At 34.3% G+C, this 26,193-nt stretch overlaps 1 protein-coding gene across 3 annotated transcripts in view; it reads left to right on the forward strand.

Moving 5' to 3' along the window:
- The window catches only part of LOC115333553 (connector enhancer of kinase suppressor of ras 2-like), a 212,381-nt gene that overhangs the window by 144,115 nt on the left and 42,073 nt on the right, over nucleotides 1-26,193 (forward strand). For all 3 annotated transcript variants that reach the window (XM_029996622.1, XM_029996623.1, XM_029996624.1), the window contains exons 10-13: nucleotides 6,899-7,032; nucleotides 7,616-7,821; nucleotides 12,596-12,682; nucleotides 14,135-14,388. In XM_029996622.1, coding sequence (XP_029852482.1) covers nucleotides 6,899-7,032; nucleotides 7,616-7,821; nucleotides 12,596-12,682; nucleotides 14,135-14,388 — 681 coding nt within the window. The remainder of the gene's footprint in view (nucleotides 1-6,898; nucleotides 7,033-7,615; nucleotides 7,822-12,595; nucleotides 12,683-14,134; nucleotides 14,389-26,193) is intronic.

A 26,193-nucleotide genomic window follows, 5' to 3' on the forward strand; every position in this document is an offset into this window, starting at 1 on the left:
TAGCCAGATAACTGAAAGTACACCAAGCTATTTTTGTGGAATTATCAACAGTTTCTATTTTTGTGATGTGTACTCTCCTGATGACCCAGAACGCAAGAGCCCCTGAGGATCGAAGGGTGTTTTGTCATCCTCACTAGGACATGTTTCTCCTATATCGAAGAATAGTGCAGTGAGGGATTTAAATAAAAATATAAATCACTTAGGAAAACAAAAAGAGCATTGCCAGTGTTACTTCTTAACTGTAGATTTTGTAATAAGATGTTGAAAACCAAATTCAGGTCATCTTTATTCCTCATGCCACAGAGGCAAGCTCAAGTATTAGGACATGGATACATTTCAGGATGCAGTTTTTGGTTTTGCCTGTTTCCTACACTTCTCACCTGGATCTAGTATTATTTATTATTGTCATTAATGATTTGGAACTAGCATGATTAAATTTCAAGATGATACTCAAGCTTGTGTTTTCCTGGACAGCTGACATAACAGCTTGATGCTGCTGGAAAGCAGTGATCTCACTTCCCTCTCCCTGTTCTTGGCTGCAGAATGTCCTCGCCTTTGTTTGACTTTGGCATTTTTAGACTCTCTAGATCAGTTTAATTCGTTGAATTGGTAGGAAGGCTTCTGGTTTTATTTATTTGTTTTTCTGGAGTTTTCTACCACTAATGGATTAAATTGGCTCTTACAGAACAGAGGCTGTCATAGGCTATTGACAGACTTGGAGAATTAAGGAGAATACATTCAGCATAGACAGAAGGTTTTATACTTAGACAAAAGTAACCAGCTGCATGAATGTAGGATATGGAATCATCAGTTAAGCAACGACCTGTAGAAAAAGATCTCAGTTAAAGTAGATCAAAACTGAAAACAGTTCAGCAAATGTCAGACTGTCACAAAAAAGGATAATGTATATGGATGTGTTATATTTCACAGTGTGTTCCATATATGGATCCACATATATTGCTCTGCATGTGTTTGTCATGGTGCGTTAGGTATATAGATATATGTAATGCACCATGAAAAATAACACATGCAGAGCAACTCTTCTGTTCTGATTCAGTGTTGGTAAAAAACAAAACAAAAGCAGTACATAATTAGGGAAGGAACAAAGGAAGTAGGATTTAAGAACTTGAAATTCAGAGGCCAGAAACAATATTTGTTAACTCAGGTTGGTGAGCAGGAGGAATTTTTTAAATAAAAGTTGTCATGTTTTCTATTATTGCTTAAGGCATTTATAGGTGGTTATTAATAATTTTTCCACAATAATTGTGTTTCAAATTATACCACATAGTTACTTTATGAATTATTAATGATACAGAATCTGTGAATACTTATAAAATTTATTTATTGGTCTCGTTCTAGTATTCCTTTGCTGTATATAGTTTCCCTTGATGCTTAATTAACAACAGATTGTTAACATATGCTGAAGTTCTATGCTACAATTATCTTTCAGTGAGACAACATGTCAGTCATACCATTTTCTCATTTTGTCTCTAGTTGGCGTTATGTGATATTAGAAGACTATTTTCATTTTTAAACTCTGTGCTTATCTTTCCACTCAATATAAAATGGTTCTTTCATCTGCAATGGTAAATAGTGCTCTGGTTTTTATGAAAGTGAGCACACCAGTAACTTCATTCAAATAAAATACAACATTTATTGTATTTTTTTTCTTTTTATTTGCAGAAATTTTCTCATTGGAATAATCCTTCCTGTTACACTACTTGATCCAGAACATTAAACTTTTTATTATTTAGCCCGAGATATAGAATCTGTCAGGTGATATAAGTAGTAAAGCTTACATCAACAGTGACAATTTTATAATGATTCTTACGTATTAGAAAATAAATGTAATACTCTGCATCTTTATAAGTATCCTCAGAATAATTCTAGTTAAGTAGCTCATTTCAGATTTTGAAAACCGTATGAATTTGCAGAGGTGTTGCTTTGTACAGAAGAGAAATTCTATAGCATTATTAGAACAGATGCTTGTAGGGTGAAAAAAGGAGAAGAACAAGTTGGTGTATACCACTTCTTGTATACCACTCCAGTTAGTTTGCAGTTCATAGTTCAGGTACTGTACTCTGATAGAATTGCTCAGATGAACTCTGAAATTATGTGCTGCCCATTTACTTTACTATCTCCACGAGAAATATCTTGGGCAAGAAAGGACTTGTAACATCTCAGACAAAGAAAATGCAGCAGGAAAGTTGTGTTCTGTTCTCTTAAATGTCCTGTATCAGAGGAGATGGTGAACAGTGATTTCCTTCTCATCTTAATGCCACTCATGCTTTTATTGACTTCTGTTATATTCATATATATTTCATTGTATTCTTTTGCTCTGAGGACAAAAATTATTATTTACACATCAAAAAAGGTATATATTTCAAGTTTCAAAAAAGTAAAAACCCACAAGACCTGAAGACACTGTGAATGTACCTGCTGTTTTACAGCATAGCTATACCAATTTACCAGTATGTGAGAAATACTCAACAATTTTGAGAGTTCTGCTTCTTATTGTGACTAGTATTTGTATTGTTGAACATTTAGTTTTTCTGAATAGCAGCTTGTCCAATAAGCAATTAGTCATCTATATCACTGGCATGAATGAATCTATTCTGACAAAAAATTACACACTGTAGGAATTTATAGGGTGATACGCAGTTACAAAGCCCCATTTTCCCTTACCGCAGGCAATCCATGTAGAAGAGTGACGCCTGTGTGTTTTCTGTGAATTCACCCATCAGGGGAATTCTGGGGATTGAGTTTATTCCTTCAAGGGAGAAAGCAGAGACTCAGTACCCCATCCTTAATCTTCATACCCCTTCAAAAGGTAAGGGATGTCCATGTTCAAGCCTCTTGTTGCTGTACCACTGGGCTTTACCAGCTTCCTGCATCTTGTCCTGCTGGTTTTTGCAGGATGCACTGGCGTCATGTTTGTTGTTTTGAACAGCACTTCTAAAATAAATACAATATTTAATTACCCCCAATATTTGTAAAACACACTCAAAATCACAGTAATGTATTTTTGTTTCTGAAACAGTTTGAATTTTTCTGTTTGGCAAACAACTGTTTATTTCTGATGAGTGTTGAATTTGCCATTTGTCGTACATTTTTATTCTGGTATTTCAGCATTGCTTAATCATTTCACTGATAATTAGCTATTCTCATTAAAAACTTTGAATAACATACAGCAGATACCTAAAGTATCACTTTTCAGAAGTCCTCTATAAACAAGTGTTTTCCTTGGGATTTTTTTCACCTGTGCCTGTATGTGCACACACCTCATCAAACATTCATTTGTATACACACAGCATAATCACTTTAAGTAATTTTATTGGATTTGAGAGCTAAGATTTAAAGCATCGACTATGTCTAATTGATCCTGGTTGGGATGATATTCACTATTTATTAAAATTACCTTTCTGGATTTGGTATAATACTAAAATATTATATTAAATACTCTTATTCAGCTAATGTTTTAATAATATTAAAAGACCCCTGTGCTATTTTGCAGATACCTAAAACCACTGAAATTCCATGTCTGATATCACAGACATATCTGGAGCTCAAAGTGAAGGTATACATCTTTGCTACCTTCACGCTGAGCTCCAGATCATAGAAGAATTATATTTGCTGGAATGATCTAAGTGACAATAGAGGAGGAGAAAGCAGGTGCTCTTTTCTCTTCATTAAAGTCTCCCAGGACAGAAGGTTTCCTGTGAGCAAATAGCAGAATCACCCAATATGGTTTATTTGGATTGGGTGCATCCTTTGAGAAAGAGCTAGAAACAGACATTGTTCCAAAGGCATAATGGCTGGCAAATTCTTGGAAAGCACTGAAGACAGATATTTTTCATAGAGAAGGTAGAGAACATAAGTAGAGCTGAGAGGGAGAAGGCAGGAGACAACTTATCTGAGAGCAATCATGAAGCAGTGTATTTTCTTAAAAACTTAAAAGGGAACTTCAAGAGCACATGTTTCTGTAAACTCAGTGGATGAGCCCTTATAGTGTGCCATTAGAAAAGGCAAGAATAAGATCTGGTATTTCCTGGGCAGGGGGAAGCACTCTTGGACCATTGTTTTTCAAACATGTTTATTGAAAAATTGTGAGAGATGGGTGAATTACAGTAAGGTTACAGATAATGCTTGTCTTCAGAAAGGGGAAATGCAAGAGCCAGGGAATTATAAGCCAGTCACTTAATATGCACAAACAGTTTGCAAGCACTTGGAAGATAACAGATGAGTAAAACCAACATTAATTTATTATGAAGAAATCATTAAACAGATTTAATGCTCTTATGTGAGCAGCTAACTGGCCTGGTAGATAGGAGAGAAGCTGTATATCTTGCTCTGATATTAATACCTTTTCTCATGACATTCCATGTGTATGGCATAGAGAATTAAGGACTAGGTGAAACTGAGATTGAGTGGGTGGAAAATTACTGGATAACCTTGCCTAACAAATAGCTGTTAATGGTTCACTATCAGACAAAGGATGTATCATTTAATATTCAAGAGATAGGTGATACATGTGGTTTTGTTCAATGTTTTCCTGACAACCTGAAGGATCTGCTTACTAAATTTGCATACAATGCTAAACCAGGAGGGCCTGCAAATGCAATGCAATCTTGGCTGATAATTAATAATGACTTTGGAAAACTAGAAGAAAGCTCTAAAAATGTAATGAAATGAAAGAGAGGCAAGTGTAAAGTATTCTAATTGGAAATAATCAACTGCAGATTTAAAGACTGTAACAATGGAATAATATGGCAATAATTCCAAATAATGTGGAAATTACAGTAAAGAAAATGCTGAATATCATCTTGGAAGGAACTCAAATACCTGACTGAGAAACATAAATAGGAATATAAAACACCAGATAAGTAAAATAATTGTTGTGTTTTATTCAGTATTAGTACAATCTCATCTGGGTACTGAGTACACCTAGTATACACTGGGTACACATAGTCTAATCAGTTGGAGAAAGTACAGAGCACACTACAGTTCATTAATGTTTTAGAAAACAAGCCCTATAACGGAAGAATTATGAGGTTTTTTCTTGTTTTCTAGCCAAAATATGGGGAAACAGATAGTATTAGAATGTAAAAAATAAATAAAAAGTTTAAAAAAGTGAAGAGGAAAGTTCTCGCTTTCTGCAATGAGTATGACAAGAATTGAATTAAATTGAAGCAAAAAAGTTAACATTGTTATAAGGTTAGATTTTTTAAAATCTTATCAGGAATATCATGGCTATCACCCTCTTTGGGGAGAAATTGAACCATCATATTATCTCTCCCCACCCCTTTTTTCTGTTGTCAACTTCATTGACTAACGGGTAACCTCAACGACTGCTGAATATATGAGCATTAAAAAGAAATTTTTCACAAGAGACTTGGTATAGGTAATTTCTTTTATGATTCTGAAATGGAGTTTCTGCTTGTCTTTCTGTGATGGTGATAATTTATGTTTTGACCCATGGGAAATTGTATCTAGCTGCAGGTAAATTGGGGGATTAGTATTTAGTCTCTTTACTAATACCGGCACACCAAAACAGCAGAAATAATGGTAGTATTCTAAATGTAGTGGTTGATACTGTGTGTAAGGTGGTAGGCCCTAATTTCCAAAGATATGAGAAAGTGGTGAATGATTCTTGTCTTTGGCAGTCACTTCTTATCTATTTATATCAATAACATGAAAGAAACCTAAAACATTTGATCAGAATGTAAGAGGCTTAACAATAAGCATAGAAGAGTAGTATAATTTGGACCCCTATGAGACTGATATTCTCCTGAAAAAACATCCTTTTTTTGGTATTTAGGATTGCTTTTACTTTTTGAATCACATAAAAATAATTTCAGTGTTTATCTCTAGAAGATAGAAAGTCTTGTATTTAGAAGAAGATTATAATTGGTCTTCGTAGCTTTCATCCAATGTTTAGGTCACTCTTTTTTTTCCACCTGTAGAAAACTAGTTGTATCTATTTAAGCACAATTTTGTATTTGAATGGGAATTTTTCATATAAAACATCTAAACAATAATACTAAATAAAAGTATTTTCTCTTTCTTGAATATAAACACAGACTGCACCTTGAAAAATATTCTTTGTGTATATATTATCTTTGTATCCTGCACAGAATATTTGGTGGTAGTCCTTATAGCCATTGACTTGAGCTTCCCTGTGGCATTTGAGTAAAAGAGTTGTGTTTAACTTCATTTAAAAATTAAAAAAAGCAAAAATCCCAAAAGACCACCCATAATTTATTAATACTTTTAATATTTAGGATGCTCACATTTATTGCTTAGGTTAATTTATATTTCATTGCTAGTCACCGTAGAACCTATATTTGTACCACCATGGTAGAATCATCACCACTATGGATTCAGTAGAAAAATAAGAAACAATAGATGACTATGAATTCTGTTTTCATAAAAAAATCTAGATATTCTGTCCTTGTTAACAATAAATGTTCTACTGAAATCAACATTATGGTTATGAACACTTTCATTCAGTGCAAGTATTCCTGAGTTCTGTAATTAATTTTTGTACTAATGGCATTTAATAGTGTATGTCCTTCCCCCCCCATACAATTGATTTTCTGCATTGGTTAAAAATTATATTTTGATTCTGAGTCTCAGATTTTCCCATGAGATGGCTTTTAAATTAATTTCACTGGTCTTTTATCAGTTTCTTTCATAACTAGTCTTGAACTCTTGGGTAAAACAGTGTTTCTGTAGACACCTTTTTGGAAGAAACTTCAGTAATGCAAAAAAACGGCTAATCCAAAAAAAGAGGTCAAGATTCCTAAAATTATGCACATTGACTTCATTGTTACTTGTAGCACAGAAAATATTAATTTATTCTTTATGTGCTTTTTTTTTTTTTTTTTTTTTTTTACAGCCTGTAATTCCAACCAGTCCAACAAGCAGTTCTACAACGCCAACAAGTACAATGGGCATATCCTCAAAAATGGAGAACTCTGCACTTCAGGATGTTTTCATTCTGTCTCCTATGTCAGGACTTTATGGCCCCAGGTATTTACATCCTGGTTTTGAAAAATAAAATTTTACACTTTAATTTCACTAGGTTAATAAAAAACAAACAAACAAAAAGCCCCACAATCAAACTAAATGGTTAGTAAAATTAAAAGCTAGAAATACATTAAACAGCATATCATTATTTTGAGAGAATTAACTTTTACTTAGCTGGATACAAGTTGAGCAAAACCTGGGTTTAGTCCTAAACCAAGAAAGCATTTAAAGAAGTCTTTAATCATTTAGTTTTATTTACTTTTAAGTGACCACTTGTATCATATTCTAAAGCATGCACTTCTGCAAGGGAAACCCTTGCCTTCTCATGTTATACCAATTTCTTATGCTCCCTTTCAGGTACTAGAAAACTCCTGAATAACTATGTTTATCTTACAGTTAAAATGGAACCAATGATGATTTCATTAATCTACATTTGTTGGATTGAATCACTTTTATGAAAGTTCTCATCTACAGCATTTCAGTTACAGGACTTTTTCTTTGTAGTGTTTGGGAGGGATAGTTGTATGCTTTAGCTTTATCATACAGTGGTTAATTTCTCCATAATCTTCTGGTTTACTGTTTTTAGGGATGAAATTGGAATAATGTCTTGTGACGACATCAGCAAATTTGGAAAGTCTGGAATGAAAGGCTCTGAGTCTCCAAGCTATTTTCTGGAGCATGAAAGTGGGAAATACTACACGTTAATTGAAGGTGAAGGCCACCCTGTGGGCTCTGAGTATGAGAGAAGCAGAGCTACAGGAGTGCGGAGAAGAGAAAAAACACCCACTCACGGTAGGCTTGATTTCTTTAACATTTAAAAATTGACCAAATTTACAAATTTTGCTATTAACACTGCAACACACCCCAAATATCTTCATTCTTTGTTAGACCATGACCTGTTGGCTCTGAATACTAGACAAAAGTTTATGTGAAGGAATAATTAGTATAATTACAAGGTAACATTCATGATCAGGAGTGTGTAAGTTAGTTATAGATTTATTCTGCAGTGCATACTTAAAATTTTGAATGATACTTAAGTTCATATTATTTGGATAGTTAGCATCTTGATTTACTCAATTTCATTCACAAGCTCTTGGAGATTATTCTAGTTGCAATCTTCTGGGCTGTTAAACTTCAGTTGAGGGCCTAAAAAGGCTTACTGGTTGTATGAAATGAGATGTAAGGCCTCCAAAATTCAGCACTGTATTAAATGGATATAATTACATGAGTAGTATCCTACAATGCAGTTGTTAATACTGGAAACATATTTCAAAATCTTAGGATGCGGATTGTTTGAATATATAAGATGCTATTAAAACAATAAACAACTCTGGTTTTATATAGAAATTTTGCGTGTTTGTAAATCCATATGAGCATACAGTTATACAAACATGTGCTTGTATATGAGTATATGTATCTATATAAAAGGTATTGCTGAAAATGAATTGATGAAATTTTTTTTTTGCTTATCTGTTGAAACTTATTTCCTTGGTGTTTGGTGAATTTTAGAAGAATACTACTGAAATACAGCAGGGTATTCTCCATATATTTTCAGTGGTTTTATTTTCAAGGTAGTAAGTTATTTTTTTCAAGTTTACAGTCTTAAGATAAAAGATTTCTTTTAAAAACTTTAATTGTATCTGACTTTGAAAATGGCATTATTTCTGAGCCTCAGAGAAAGCAATGACTATTCCTTCTGATCATAGCATTCTGTATGGGTAGCTGTATCTTTTGAGAGATATATATATATTTATGTGATGCCATCAGTAAGTACTTCATTCATCTACTCAGACTAAGGTTTTTTTCCTTTCTCATTTTTTTAAAAATGTTCCTAAATTTTTTTGTCTTTGATATCTATGAAAGGGAAAACCTCTCACAAGCTCAGAGTAGTAAAGAAAAAGGTGTCTGTGAAGAACACAGGTAATAAAAACATGCTGCAGTTCAATGGAGATAATGCTAAGGGCAGTTATAGTGAAAGATCCAATAACAGCTGAAATGGAATACAGCTGGGGAAAAAAAAAGAAAAAACTTTAAGCACTCCAGGCACTGATTCTGTTGGTCTGCCATAGAACTGGTTAGTCTGGTTCAGGATTTGATACCCTGGATGTTATTAAATGTAGTTTCCCATGCTTCCTTCAGTTGTTAGTACTTCAAGATGATGCAGCTTTCTCTTCACTGTTCTCAGACTGAGGTGTTCTTATCACCATAAATGTTAGAAGAGAGGGCAACTGATGGCCCCAGATGCCAAAACAGATTTTGATAGTTAAGATGTACAAGTATTTTCCTCTGTCAATAAATGCTTGCCATGGTTTTCTTATTATATGCGAGGTATTTATGGCACAGTTTACCTAAGTTATCTGGGTTAAGGTTTCAACTATGTTACCTTTTGGCTAAGATCAGCTAATGAGTGACAGTTACAGTAATTTCACCTGCTGTTTGGAGAGCTGAGAGAGTAGAATTCAAGTCGGAAAATACGACAGCTGCAAGGATACTTCAAATTACTTGAAGATGCAGTGATAGTTCACTGCAGCTAGAGAGTGATAATTCACTGTAGCTAGACTTTCCCAACTAAGGATATCCGACTTTCCAAGTGTTGTTCTGTTTTTGTCATTCTGATAGTTTGAAAACAATCTTATGTTTATCAGTTAAACAGAACTTTTGTCCTGGTTTTGTATTTTGCTAACTATAGCTGGCTTTATGGTAACAAATGGCAAAATATCAATTGTAAAATGGACAGGATCACGTATGTATACACACTACCTTTTCAGCATAGGGAAATTTTAATAGATCTTTGTAACATATAGGATATTTTTGGTAACTTGTATGGTCATATACTTGATGCTTGAAAGAGCTGTAACACAGAAGAGTAGGATTCCATCTTAAAACTAGTAATATCAGTCTTTCTTTCCCTGATAGGTGACATTATTTCATAATAAAATTAGAATGAAAGATAAATCTTAACTGTGATTAAAATTAGAGCCAGATGGATGTATTTGGCTTGCTTTCATAAATTCATGCTGCATGATGACTTAAAATGTTGGGCTCTGTGCCTGATCCCAGAAATACGCAAGATTTTTCTTATGTTTATGATGGACAGTTCTGATTTTCTGTAACTTTGAAAATCCAGAAGGTATTTGATTTTTTTAAAGTCTCAGGAATATGCCTTTGTTTCAAAATTTTTTAAACTACAGATTAAATTAATATGTCAATTAACAGACTTCCAAATCCAAATTTTGTTCTACTGTAGTAGAATGGCTTGTACTTTTTGACTTAAAGATGTACATTGGAATCATCAAAGTGACAATATGTCTTTCAGTGGAAAGACAGGATTTATGGTAGATCCAATAAACACATATCTGATGCTGGAACCAGATAGCCATGGGCAAAATAAGGAAAATAGAACTTCTGAAGTCTTTCATGGTTAAGCAGATGCTTTCATTATTGTCAGGACTCACACAAACCACAGTTCAGAAATTCCTGCTATGGACTTACTAGAATTAAAGCAAATATTAGAAACCAGTCACTGTTGCAGCTGGTAGGTGGAAGGGTTCTCAGGCAGATGAGACCTTCAGGATTGATAATATATTCAAAATCCAAGAAGGCAAATAAGTCCATTTTCTCAAACCATTTGTGAAAATTAAGCTTGTATTTATCATTGCTGCAGTGCATTTCTTTTTATTTTTTTTTTTTTACCAAGAGTTATACTCTGCTATTAGTCCAACTTTAACATGCTATGGTGTTTAGAGTTCTTGCAGCAAGGCATATCAAATCTCTTCTATTGGTGTTGAAGAGGCAAAAACATAATAAATAAGTGGTTTTTTTTTTTCTTTCAATTTATACTGGTATACTTGTACACAATAATTTTCTACTCCTCAGAAAAATATCCAAGTTGCAATGTTAAAACAGTTTATAGGTTACGTTTGTTTGGGAAAGAACTTGGAAGTAAAATAAGCAGTATGCAAAATCACTAGTTGCTTTGTTCGGCATGTGTGTTTCCTGTCCTAAATTTCTACTTTTGATGTCGATTGTGCTGTGGTATCTGGCGTTTGTGTTACAAATCTCTTCAGAGCTTCAGAGCTTTCTTCTCTTTCCAGAAATACTGCTAAGCTTTATTATGTTGATCTTCATTTGTTATGTGCATTCTTATTTTCATATTTTTGGTTTTTAATTTATAATCTCTACTTGTTTTGCATTCTTTTACATATTACCAATTCTTCCCTTTGTTTGATTTATTGGGGGGGTTTCCTTAATTAATATTATTCTTCCAAGGCCAAATTTAAGATTAGGCATTGAATAATGTATTTGTAGTTAAAGGTAGTTTCAACTGTTAGGCAGACAGGGAAACTACATATATTTTCCATACAATTAGTCATACACTAACTTTTATGGTATGAGCAAATGTATAATATGGGAAAATCTCAGTACTCTAGGTATGTTATCCCTTCAATTTTTAGAAAATCATGTTATCCAGAAGCATACTTGTCTTATATACCTGTTTGTTCTTAAAGCCTCCTAACATTTTAGTAGCTAAAAAGCTGTATTTTGGAAGAATGGTGAATAGAAAACTATATTAGCATACAAATAATCCACAGAAAATACTTTATCACTCTAATCAACCTGGGGATATTGATAATGAAAAAGAAACTCTTGTTCACATTTAAATTCTATAATTATCCTAGAAACAGAACAGGAGCAAACTACTTCCAAAAAAAATTGCTCGAGTGCTAAAGAAACACACTAAATTTTAGTCAGCTGGCATGTGGAAAAAGGAGTCTTTGGCTTCATGGGTCAGACAGAACTGAACCTGTAATCTAGAGGGTGTGTTTCTGTGTTTTGTGATGATAATGCACACTGACAAGGCCAAAGTGCTAATGCTTTGTAGGCAGTTTTGTAGTATTCCTCGTTTAATTGCCTGCTATCAATGTTCTACTGATACTCTAGTAGGGAATGACTAATGCACATTAATATCTTGCAGCCATAGTACCATAAAATCGTATTAATTAAACCCCTAATGTCTGAATCTTCTTTGTTGTTGTTACCAAACTGCACTCCATGTTTTCTTTTTAAGGCATTTGAAATTAACGTTCCTTGAAATGAGATCCCCTCATTACTTACCATGCGATTTTCCAGGTCAAATAGGTTTTACGGTTTAACTGATAGATATGTAATGTTGTATGTGTATTAATAGTCTTTCTAGTTTTTACTAACACATATTAGTCCATTTAAAAACTGCTTCTCTCTTTATTCCAAAACACCTATTTAATGAGTGAGCAAGTTTTTACAGAAGAGAGTTTAAAAATAAATTTGTAATCAGCTTTACATATACAAGTAATTTCACCAAAGTCAGTGGTACTTTCCTTCAGATTGGTATAATGAAGAGGAGAATCTGGCATATACGATGTTTAATTGATCCTGAATGCTACAGCTTTAACAACGTACAGGCACTGATAAAAAGGATTGCTCTGAAGGGTCACGTCATGCCTGTCATTTATAGGCATCGTTTACTCTACAGCCTTCTATTTTTAGTCTTCAAAAATTATATTGGTTTATCTTGAATTTTTTCCAGGAGATTTAAGGCCTGTTTCTATGCCTACTGAGTACAGTTGGATAGGGGAGTCAAAAGAACAAAACATGTACAAGAGGGGAAGCAGAGGTGAGTATTTTTTTTTTTTTTCCTCTGCTCTTCTCCAAGACTTTTTTTTAGTTTATTACTTAAGAAGCTTGAAGATATCATCACAGGAACCAAATCTATTTTCTTGAGTGCCACAGAGAATATAAAAGGGCCTGTTTAGTATCTGGGTTTCTGTGTTTCTCTTCTGAAAATTTAAAAAGTTGTGTATGAGTAGGAGGGATTTACTCTATCTAATTCTAGTATAAAGAAAGATAAACATCAAGGGAAAAAATACTTATAAGTTTCAGATATATGTTAGTAGCAATCAGTTCTTAATCTTCACAGTTCTAGAAAGCAACAAGTGATGTTATAGATGTAAGGTAATGTCCTTTGAGACACATTTTGATTAGTATGAATGAATACTTGAAACGAGAATCAGCAACTGTATTGTCAGTGTTCAGACCAGCAGTCCTAATCATATAAATTTCTATTGATTCCAGTGGGAGTTATGAACTTTGGAAGAAGCATGGTGATAGCAAAGTTCCTTTTTTCCTCTTTTTCCTCTGCTAAAAAGCAATTATATCATTCAAAAGAATATTCTTCAAATGTGCAAATATGTTTATTGTTATGCCAATTGTTAAAGGTTCTTAAATAAATACTATTTTTTCAGAATCTTCTAGGCACAGTGTGGGTAGCTGAGAGTTCAACTTGACTATTTACAATGTGACAGAATTGAATGATACTCTTGAAAATTAATGCAGGATTTCAAACTACTTTTTTTTAGTAATCTTTTCATTTCATATAAGGCACAAGCCTTTTCTAATTTATTCCAAATCTGTTGATTTATGTTTAGTTTGTATTTCACTGTTAATAGTCAGTTGCCTTTCCTCAGACTTGTTGCCTGGCCAGTTCCCATTTTGACATTGTGCCCAAGTATATTGCACATCTTAAGACCATTATTCCAGTTTGTCAGGTTCCTTGAAATTACAATCTTTGTCTCTGGAATGGTCCCAGAGATGCTCCCTGCTTGATACAATTTACAAGTATTTTATGTGTATGCTGACCTTCACCTCAAATGGCAAAGGCTGTCAGTAAAGGTAGTACCGAGTCCAGTGCAAGCCCTCACAATTCACTTGACATTCACATGACTCTTTCCAGTCTAATAGTACCAAGTGATGATCTTTGACATTTCACTGAAACCTTTTGGCTGTATTTATATTTTCTTTGTTACACAAGCCATATGATGTGGACTAGCTTCATACTGTCTGTCATGCAAGGACCTGGATATGCACCACCATCTTTTCTGTGCCTAGGTTTTGTGCCAACTACTTAGTTTGCTCTTGATTGGAACCTTAGTACAAATAGGTTTGTTTGCAGAGGAAAGAGTCTCAGATGAAGTGGGGAATTAACCAAGCTGACAATACAGATGCAGCCAGAATGGTTCTGTTCTCTTACTAATGTTTTTTTCTTTTTTTTTTTTTCCTCCAACAACTGACTCTGAGAATTCACTCCTGCGGTATCTGAGTGATGACAAGATACTGGTTATCCAAGAAGAGCCTTTGACACAAAAAGACAACAAAAGGGACACAGGTCATAGGTCAAGAAAAAAGGGCAGAACCACAAGCAGTCCAAACTACCCTATTAGTCCATCCGTATTAACATCTACTATTAATGTTAGGCTTGAACCTGGACAGCAAGATGTCTTGAATTTCTCGCTAGCAGAAAACAATACAGTTCCACTTTATCACGTAAGTACAGAACAAAAAACCTTACTACATAAAGTGCATGGAAAACACTAAAATGTTTTCCTTTTAGGATTGATACAGGTATAAAAGCATATTCTTCTACTTTACATTTTAATGTTGTATTTTATAATCCAAGAAAGTTGCTTAATGTCAGTATCGCGATAACTTTCACATAAGAACAGTCTAGACAGAATGGAAAAAGGCAAGGTGAGGATCATTTTATATCAGATGCTTTAAGTAAAAGAGAGCTCCTAATTACTCAGTCTCACTGAGTTTAGTTTAATTTGACCATATTATTTTTTCAAAGGTTCATGAGGATCCTATACTCAGCCTCTGATAATAATTAGTTATAGATTAGTTTACATGCTTTTATATTACTACTCCAATTGTTGTGTCTTGTAAAAATAGACAAGCCTAATGGAGTTACTGTTTATTTAAATTGCAGTATCATGGCCACAGTCTAGTTATGTGAATTTTTGGTACTGATAATAGAGGAAATATTTTGGACTAAAAACTATGGAGACAATATAATTCATTGCATGAATGACCGGCCAGTTCTTATAGCCACCACGAAAAAGCACTAGGTTCTCATGACTGTCGGCTTGTGCAGAATTTCACTGTACTGATTCAGATGTCCTGAAATAATCAACACCCTTTTAGAGATCAGTCCTCACTGTTCATGCTTTGCATGTGTAATATTGCCTTTTATAGAGGCATTCTTAGATTTTACTCATGGTCCTACTATTTGGGAGCGGACTGCTCCATTCTCATGACAGAATAGTAGCTTCAGAGTATTTTGTGCTCAAACTTCAGTATCTTCAGGGCAGTTTTTTACTGAAGAAAAAGCCTATTTCCTCCCGCCATTTGGTATGGAAGCTTTCAAAGGTGTATTTATTTTCTAATCATGGTGAACTTCCTCTTAGAAAGACCGAAGTGAAAAAGCAGGACTTGTAGCGAGTTTCTTTGGACTTTTTTTGCATTTGGGGCTTCTACCTGGTGTTTCTCTCTCTGAGCAAAATCTTGGGAGATGACTGTATTTGCATCAAGTCTGAGAAGGTTCACCTCAGGGGTGAAATATAGCCATTGATTCATCTCTGTTGCCGCAAGCTGTCAGCATTTGATAGTCTGAAGATCAGATACTTTTCTTCTGTCTTCAGGAAATTTAAGTTTCCCTTTCCTATGCCCCTTGAAGTTAGTACTTTTGGAAAAGGTGGAAGGCCTTTTTCCCCAACTTCAGAGAAAGTCAAGTAGATTATAAATCAAGTCATGTGATTGTCTATCAGGATATGTTTATTCTGTCCACAAAGTCTTAGAGAGATCATCAGGATCACAAAGTCAAAGAAAAGGTTTTCAAATCCAGAGCAAAAAGCAGTAGCTAGTTTACTAGGAAGAATCAGAAAATTATTATGCAAGTCTGCAAAAAACTGAACAATATTTCATAACTTGGTAGATGAATCAACTGGGTTTAGTAAATTTTTTTTGGAAGAGTGATTATTGTCTGTTGACTCACCTGATTTCTGAAGAAAGGGAAATGGGTCATATGGAGTAAGATGCTAGTTGCACCCTTTAAATAATGGTAGTCATTTGTTAAGTTCCCAGAGTCAGGCCTGTTGTCACATGATTTATTTTTGATCATCAAGGCAACTTCTGTTTAAAGTTCCAAGGCAAAATAAATTTCCTGGCAAAGTCAAGATAAAAGTTGCTGTTTAAACCAGAATTTAATGCTTGGAGTTTGTTAAGAAATCACCAGATTGAATCAGGTGCCCTTCTGAATGCCCTTCTACCCTAGCAAAAGGTATGACAAAAGTCATACCCTTTAGGGGAAAGTATAAGGACACAGATGTTGGGCAACGTACAACTCTCACCAAAGTAGTCAGAACTCGGTAGTCCTGAAGTGGATACTTTTTCAAAAATAAAAGTGGCATTTCTCTTGAAGAGTAATGTGCCACGTATTCACTGTGATTTCAGAAATTAAGACGTATTATCTTGCATGGTTTCCATACCATCATATGAGCTTTGTGTTCTGCATAGCAGTTTGCAAATCACTCTATATATTATAATACACAGTTTTAAATTATTTTTGTCAGCTGCTTTCTGTTTGTAAGTCACAGTGACTAGGAGCAGTTCTTCATTCTGTGGCTTTCATTGTGTATTAGAAGAAATGCAGCTATTTGAAACAGACATGATAAATTAGTAATATGATATTGTATGATAACACAACAAATATGAAAAAAGAACCTAATGACATAATATGTCAACTGTAAAGGCTCTGAAGGAAATGCAAGAAACTGGAAAAAGGGTGGTATCATGGGAGGAGATAACATTACATGTAGTGGTTGGTTTACCCAAAAAGTCAATGCAGTACCTGTTTCATAAACTCTATTATAATGTGCAGTAATTACAGAGGAGCACACATGTAAAATGATTATTCATGGACTGACAGAGTGGTATAAATTCTTTTATCACCATAAATTTTCTGAACAACATTAGAGACAGACCTTTGCAGTCCTTCAGGAGATAGTCATAGGAGTCGGAATATCTTGGGCATTTAGTCAACTGCCTTATAAATATACAAGAGAAACTGAGTCGACAAATATACAAGAGTTGCTGACACAGGTTTTGTGGGTTCTTGCCAGTACAGAATCATTCATATTAACAATGTCTTTCCACTTTGAATACTGAAAGAATTCTGAAAAGCGAAGCAAAAAATTGTTTGGCATATCTACCCTGAAAGATAGCTACCCAGAATGAAAATGTTAAATATCAAAGAACATTTAATGGCTTTTAGATTTCATAAAGGAAAAGGAAAATAACAGATAGTTGTGTTCCTAAATAGAAATTTAGATTTTAAGTAGATCATCTCATTTCCTTAATATCTAAAGGTGTTACCAGGATTTCCATAAGCATTTTAATATATTTATTTATTTGGATAATGAGATTTTATTCTTTTGAGAATTCATTCTACAACAAGACTAAGGTTAATCAAAAGAAGATACTTCTGAACTTTACCTAACCAAATCACCATAAAACAGCTTTTGCTACTTTTGTATTAAAAAAAATAAAAATTGTGTGATGTCCGCTTCCCTCCTCCTTGCTCTTCTAGTCTGTGTTTTGTTTTTTCTCAGCTGTCTGGAGGCAGTACTTTCAGATGACAAAACTGCTTTAGTTTTGTGGGTTTGGTTTTTTTTTTGGGGGGGGGGGGTGTTTTGTTTTGTTTTTTATGGAAGTCAATACTGCAGAACTGCTATAATCAGATTTCCATTAATTCCTCTACACTTAACACATGACCAGAGCAACTTTTGGATATAGATCAAAATTTCAACCCAGTAAATGCTTTGGAAAATGGAGATGATAATGTTAAATAGGATCTTAATCATCTTCGGTAAAGGGAAGGTGATAGTGTCTTGTAAGCAAACAAGTATGGCATGATGGAAGGAGAAAGTGAGATACACAGTGTCAGTTAGCTATTGCTTTATTTTCTAAGCACTTGCATAAATACATACCAAAAAAAAAAAAAAAAAAAGGCACTTATTTAACAGTAGTTTAAATTACCAGACACAGACGTAAGAAGTTTTACGAAATTGGTAATTGCATAGATTCACCACTAGATTAATGCTTTGGAAGGAATGTTGATTTGGAACCTAAAATTAAACAATTAGACTGATTTCATAAGTTGCTGTGAGGATGCAGAGTTACTATATAAAATGGATATTTAGGTAATGCAATATTGGCAGTATGCCCAGGGTATAAAGTGATGCATAAAGCTATGTTGCAGTAAAATATTACTGTCAAGAAACACTACCCCTTTCAGGATATATTTATAACCCTAACTTAATTGATATGCAATTCTGTGATGCATGTCATAGAATCTGAGGAAGAGTCAATTACAATTAACAAGGCTGTTATTGTTAATCAATAGAGTATTTCTTAGAACATTACTTCCTATGTTTACTAATGCTTTGCTTCTGAAGTGACACTGTTTACCAGATTCAGCCTAAATAGAGAGGCATATGTAAATATCACAAAAGTATATCCATTATAGAACTGCTGAAATACACTGTTGGAATAGACTCTGGGTTTACTAGAATAAAGTCTGAATATGTTTTTATTTTGTATTACCAGAGCTCATTCTGAAGAAAATTAACTTAAGTAGGACTCCTGCACAGTAGTCCAGATGTACATGAGAAATTTTTCATTTTGCATTTGTCCTCATAAAACAAAACACAAAAAGTCTTGAATAGAGAACACTTTCCATCTTTAAACTGATGTTCAGGATTTTAAAAAACTCTAGTGAACTGTACATTTTCTGCTGCTCAGTTACGTTTTGCACTATGGGAACCAGCATCTGCCTAAAAGGAATATTGGAGTTCTTATTCCAGACCTAGTCTGAAAATCCACATGGTGTTCGACTTCATGGTTTTACTGCCTCAGATTTGCACTAGTTTCTGAAGCTCAGAAATTTAATTTGCTGGTTACTACATTAAATTCTCAAGTAAGATAATGATCTCTCATCTGGTTTTACTTGGCGATAAATGTTCTGGGCCTATTATCTACAAAGTAATTGGATATTTTATTCTGTAATATCATATCTTAAGAAATTAGATTATAAACTATTGAATCTTCTAAATTTTTTGTGAATTAGAATTCAGTGTGTAGAAGACACTTAGTTTTTAATGAATTTTAAGATGGATTCTTTCATTTCACTATTCCCCACATAGTAAAACAGAAATAATGGCTGCTTTAGGGTAGTCATTGGGAATGTTATAGCAGTAGTCACTTTTTACTTTAAAGATAATTTGAAGCGTTATAGTAGTTTAGGGTTAGTCATTGTTTCACAGAACTTGCTTAACTTGTTTTTTATTTTCTTCCTGCTGATCACAGGAAGTTGGTAATGCATGCCTTTTAGCACAGAATGATGTAAATGCTATTTAACTGTTCTTGGAGCTGCAGAAGGCAGCTTGACAAATGACATAAAGTTTAATGGTACATGCTGAGAACTAAAATCTATGCAAACACAATGCAGATCTGGTTTTTCTGTAAAGCATGCATGCTGGGATGTGCCAGATGTTCCAGTCACTTTTTTTGCATGATAGGCAGTCTGAGTGCTACTATGATAAGTACAATAATTAAGACAGACTGGGAGAATCATATGTATTCAGCTCCATATGAGTGAAGGAGGAGTCTTTTATTGCCAATTTTGTAGGAAAAGTGCTCCTATTTTATTTCTTCCTTCCTGGTTTTTCAGGAAGAAACAAAACTGTCTTAACTGTCAAGGATGAGAATTACTTTCTTCAGAGTTTTATTTCCTTTCTGAACTGCTGAATAAATTCTACCTTTGCTTTTTATTTAAGTATCTGTAATATGGAAAACCTTCTTTCCCTACCTTGCTGATATGTTGGAAAATCACTATGAGGATGACTATGTGGAATCTAGCTGCTCAGAGAAGCTAATATAAGCCTTTCTAGCTTCTGTAGCTTCAAACTGATTCTGTCCAGTTCTATTGATTGTAAGATAAGATTATTTTGCATTTGTACTGTATCATAACAGTGCATGCACATGAAGGTTTGAGCTGACAAGTATCTAGCTAGTACTGTAAGATGGATCCTTCAGTAGCAATGTCCAGTAATATATTTCTTCACAGTCTGTTCAGACTTGAACGGTAGACTCTTCATTAATCTATAAACAGTTCAAAAGGAAAAAGGCGTTTTACAGTACAAGGGAAAATAAAGGGAAGTAAAATGTTAAGAAATATTTCTTTTTACTAATATTGTCAACAGTCTTTAGATTTCCACATTCATTCAGTAATCACGAACTTCATAATCAACGTGAATCCAGGAAAAAAGGCCTAAAACAGTCTTAGTCTAGAACTATGGTTGTTCTTGATGTCTATAAAAACCACCTATTTGCAGTAAGGAAAAGCAAGAAGGCAGTTGGATTTCTGTTGGGTTTTAGTGCTGAGCAACTTCATGGAATAAGTAAGGTCCATCATATGCTGAAAAGTTTTGCCTATGAGTTCCACTGCACTAAGAAAGTGAAATTACCATTTAATCTGAACTTTTGGTACCCTTTATACTCTGTGTATAATGCAAAGTGAAAACCGTGTATAGATTCTCTAAGTTCGACCAAATTTAGCTCATGTATCTGCACAGCACAAACCAATGTTTGTTTCAGATATACCTTTTCACATCCAGAAGCAACTTAGAAAAATGGTTGCGCTTACTCCTGAAATAATATACTACATCTCGATCCAAGCATAATATGTCCATCCATCTCTATAGAGCAATTGTGAAGCTCAGCTGAGGTATGAGCTTCTCCATTATTTGTTGTAGACCTGTCCTAGGCTCCAGTCACACAGTATTTCAGGAGAGGACCTGGAATTTTGCATTGAACACGCTGCAGTGGTTAGGACTGATGTATTTGTACTGGCCTGTGATACCTGCTTCAGCAATTCAGCCATGAGACAGGCTATGTATTATTGCTTGCTTCCAAATGTTTAGGCTACCTTGTTTGTTTTGAACTCTTTAAATTGATAGTTATATTAGGAAGCTGTACAGCAAAGCAAATATGAGGCTGTTTTTATTCAAACATACACAATGTTTTCATAAGTAATTTTGCTGTATTAGAACATATTTTAATTATGTCATTCTGCAGTCTTCAAACGAACCACTACAAACTACCAATGAAAGTTAGCAAATGAATCATTCATTAACCTACTGTATCTTCGTGTGTAAATTGCAATTTGTAAAGTCCGTTGACTCCAGAAAGTCACAACAGAGCTAAGATTTACTGCATTGTATTATTTTAGCAAATGAATTTATGGCTTGTTTTTATTATTTCTCCAGGCTACCAAAGAAAAGTATTTTATTTCTGATTTTGTACATGCAGTCTAAAGATAAATTTAACAGCCATTTGGATTGATATGATTCAGCATTTGTTAATAAATATTAGCTACAACTGATACTATTGCTACCATAATTGCAATATTTGTCATCCAGAAGAATGCACCAAATGCAAATATGCAAACTCATCTTCCTTATAATACAAATATTATCTCCTACTGTTGCTGACAAAAGAATCAGTATGCAGGAAGCCAGCTGTAGTACTCTGAAGACTCTCCTCTGAGTCTTTCTCTCTACTCACTGGCTCAGGCCTTGGTCCTGTCCTTTCCCTTGTCACCTTCTCAGCAAGCTTCCTCCCTTCCCCAGCAAGAGAATGAGGCCGGGGTTTTGGAGGACGAGAGAAAGCATTGCATGACAGAAACATTCAGTCCTGTGTAGGGCAGGGTCACGGGTAGCCTGTACCTAGAGGAATGGGGAAAGTGAGAAAAAGGGAGGGGAAGGAATTGACTGACTTTTTCCCTGACCTGTGTAACTTCTTGAGCTACACTACATCCTTTCAACTTCAGCAACTCCCCTTCTTCCACTTGCCTTACCTTTCCCATGGAATCCTGTGCAGCAAAATCACCGCTGAATATTGGGCTGCATGTCGGCTGTTCTTAACTTCTCGGCAAGAAATGTTCGTGCTTTGTGACAGTGGAAAGTTGCACTTAGAAATACATTCCATCTCTAACAGCGTAATTTCATGTGATTGGATTTCCAACTGTATTAGGGCTCTGAATGCTTTTTTCTTCAGGAAGGAACTGCATTATGTTTTTCATGTGAAATCCGTAAAACTTCAGGGTTTTATTAAATGGCATTAAATTCTACCTTGTAATTTTTCTGTGATGAAATAAAATTCTATTCTCTAAATTTGGTGGATACTTCAAGTGAGTGTCCACTTTAGTTGCTATACATCTTGTATAAAATTAAGATTGTTAGTATACAATATGGAATGATTGCTCATTCCATAAAGCTCAGTAGTTCTAGTTAGTTTATTGTGACAAAATCATATCAGGTGTCTGTTCCAGAAAAGCATAAGAGTTTCAGAGAACATAAATATAGCTAAAAGTTAATATGCTGGGTTTCTTTGACCAAAAACCACACCACCCATTCCTTTGGAATGCAGTATTAATTCTTAGGTTTTGAAGAAAATGACTTTTTTTGTTGAGTTTTTGGGGGGGCCTGTGGATATTTTTGTTTGTTTATTTTTTACACCTTTGATGTTCAGATTAAACCTCCCTTAAATTTCTTTAATTTCCCTTAAATTAAAAGAGTGGATTGATGAGGACAAAGGTAAGCTTTGGTCAACGTAAAATACAGTTTATCCACTGTTGTGATTTGTCCTTTTGGACTACTTTTTGCTTTACTACATAAGATAAATTTTGTTAGCCACAGGGCAGTCTTCCTTTAGATATTCTTTTAGAATACTTTTTTTAACCTCATGTATAATCTGGGGTAGTTTCTCTTTTGGATGTAGCATTTTTCAAAAAATGGAACTTCCATTCTGTTAAAATTTTGCTGCTTTCTCTGTTGCCTGCTATATGCTGACATAATGTTCATAATGTACCACATAATTAAAAATTCTGAGTGGCTATTTTTCTTCTGTCTTTAGTTAATTTTCTCACCTGTTATCTTGAGTTTTTTCACCGCAAAAATTGAGTACCTCTGACCTGTACATGGGTGTAGATTGCCTGAGATTATTTCCTGTCTCTATTATCTCTCCCCTCAACAAAAGTGAGTGAAAGAAAAACCTCAAAGGCTACTTTCATTTTTAGCTGAGCATCATTTGCAAGTGTATTCAATGGGTTAAGCACCAGCTCACTGAGCTAGAGAGATAAGTAAAGTCCCTGGCAACAAGGCTACTGGTTCACTTTTGAACAAAGGTAATGTAAAGAAATGCTTAGGATAATGAATATATGAGTTAAGGAAGCAGAAGAAGAAATCATTTTTGTAGGGAATTAAATATTTGAGTATAGAAGAACAGTATTTTTGATAAAGGTAAAAGAATCTTTTTTGCATCTGAATAAATGACATATCTAGGTGGAATGAATATATTGCATTTGACCATTGGGATCAGTAACACTCATTATCAAACTATTCTAATCTCATTATCATCTATTCTAGTCTCTTCCACTAGTAAACAGGTAAACAATGACTTCTGAATGTTTTCACACTATCTCTGCAGTTCAGGGTTCTTTTGTTTTCTGTGATTTCTGTGATTTCTTTACTTCTTAGGAGAAAATATTTCTTTTCATGATGAAATCCTGGTTCAAGGAAACAATTTTTTTTTTAATCATTTATTTATAGAAATCTCAGGTAAATAGAACTTTCTACAGGATTTGCTTTGGGAGAGGATCAACAGATGTGCTTGTTAGACCGTATGGGCCTTATAGTCCTTTCATTTCTACTTGTGCAAGTCAGAGGTAGATCCACTGAAATCCCTAGAGCTACATAAATGTGAAGCTGACTAAAGAAGGCTGATAGGTGCCAGTGACCTGAATTTCACAGAATTTGTGCTTTATAGTCTGTGACAGCATGACAAGACTTGTGCCTCCTGAGCCTCCCACAGGTCTACTAGTCATCAAAGTGGCCTTTTACTAAGATGAAGTAAAGTTTTAGTTTGAGAACTAGGATAAGGCAATTTGTCTTCCAAATATCAGGAACTGTTAAGAAGCAACTGCTCAGAAAAATTATATGTAGGGTTGCTGAAATTGCAGATAGGAGTCTACCACCTATAAATCATTGTCAGTATTGTATTTGTGCATGTAATTGCAATTACACAAGGAAACTAATTATAGCTATACATACACATTTATAGAAATGCCAGTGTGTGGTTTTTTCCATACATGCTATCAGAAATCCTTCTATAAGTTTGGCATTTCAAGCTAGCAACCAGATTGTACTCCAATGATATCTTCTTTGAGGATAAAAATTCAGTCAAATAGAAGGTCATACATATGTGTATGTTTATAGTAATCCCTAGTGTCCATACTTAAATATTGGTAATAATATGTGTGTTATTAATGAGATGGTTGGGAACAGAGATTTTTTTCTAATAAATTAAGTATTGATTAAAAGGTCTTTAAATATGTTTTCTACCTTTCAAGTACTCATATCAACTCTTTCCTCCCTCTCTGTATTTATACAGATATTCTTCTTTGGTCTTTTCTAAATTGCAGTGAACTAATAATCAGTTACAATTTACATAATCCGTGAGTAGTTAAATGGTTAACTCGTATTTTTTCTTTTTTCCACTATTATAGAACCATTGTAAAATTTCCCTACTACAGACTGTGTTTTAGTTAATTAGATTAGATTATTAAATATCTGAAAATTAGTGCTCGTTAATGCAAAAAATTGGTGGTGTTGAAAGACCTCTAGAAAAACATGGTTTATTAACAGAAGCACATTTCACTCTAGTGTGTCTTTTTCAGTCTAATATATGCAAGTTCACAACATCCTAGCAATTGTTTACAGCTGTACTAATGGAATATATCTGATCAAAAGGAATCTTGGAACCATGATCCAGGGTGATCACCCATGATATAGGGGTTCTTTGTGCGTTTTTTTGGAAGGAAGTAAGTAACTGGGCTAGTTGTGTAGTGGTAGTGAAAATCTGTAATACAGGTGATGAAAAGAAGATGGCTGGCACAGTGTGAACAAGGAGGATTATTGTAGCTTTGTCAGGGAAGGGAGTGTGGGATGAGTCCCATTTGGGAGAAAAAGTGAATAAACCCTGATTTGGAAATCCTTTGCTTTTACTTTGGGAGCAGTTTTGGAAAAGAAAGGCCTCTACTAATTAAGAAATAGAATGGGAAACACTTAAACTGACTAAATTATTATTCCCACTTTTAGTTTCTAAAATTAGTAACACTAGAAGGCAGAGGGATACGAGAAGAAATTCTTTGAGCCTTCTAGTATGAATAAATTCTATTTTTATAACAGTAGCATGGGTAGTGCTGCTGTCAAAGTTCTTTTGCTCGGTTGGCTACACAATATTCTACTAGGCTGTCCACAGTATTTTCAGGAATGATCAGATTGGTTCATTTGTATTTAATAGTGCATTAGCAGCAGCAGAAATCTGACATTTCTTATGCAGCATTTTACTGAAGCTCTTCAAACAGATATTTTGCTTTAGATGTATGCTGTTATCTCTTACAGTCGGCTTCAAGAAAATATGAATATTTCTAGATGGTATATTTTCATTTTTGTGGGTTTTTTAGGCTAGATTGCAGTGTACTCTAAGGAGAATTAAGTTGTTTATAGCACTCAAGAAAGCCTGTTATAGTTTTGTGTACTCAATTACTCGATAGGGAGCTCCTACCTTGTGCCTGGTTTCAACAAGGTATGTAGGAGAACTCCCTGCTTTTAAGTGTAAGGCCACCATTTCATTACTTTTCATCAGGTAAGTTCTCTTATTTGAATGGTTATCATCTTTGATGCTCACATTTGCTAGAATATTTTAGCTGAATCAATTACCAGAAAAAGTAAAAGGTTAGTATTTAATGTAGCAACAAGAGAAAATGAAGTTACTCTTAAAATTTGTAGCATCCTATTTATTGTGGAAGCTAAGAGACAGTAAAGCCTACTTAAGTGAAAACTTTTAAATGTGTGTCATTTATGTTGTATTGTAGGCAGTTTTGCCATGACATAGTCTCTGGCTTGAGTATGGGTTAACTGTGGCAATGTTTTATTCAAGACACTAACACGTCGTAGAATGTACCAGCTGCAAAATCAGCAATAGTGCTTACCATTCTTTAATTTTCAGCCCTATGATCATTACAGTGACCATTATGAAAATTCATGTACTGATTTAGCGATCCACTTTTGACTTTATATAGGCTGTCAGTACCTTCATATGCTTGATAGTTTGGAAATAAATCTTTCCCATTAATAATGTTACGGTATGTTCACCATGTTCCTGCAGGAG

The sequence above is a fragment of the Aquila chrysaetos genome, chromosome 21 (assembly GCF_900496995.4).
Source record: "Aquila chrysaetos chrysaetos chromosome 21, bAquChr1.4, whole genome shotgun sequence".
Lineage (NCBI taxonomy): Eukaryota > Metazoa > Chordata > Aves > Accipitriformes > Accipitridae > Aquila > Aquila chrysaetos.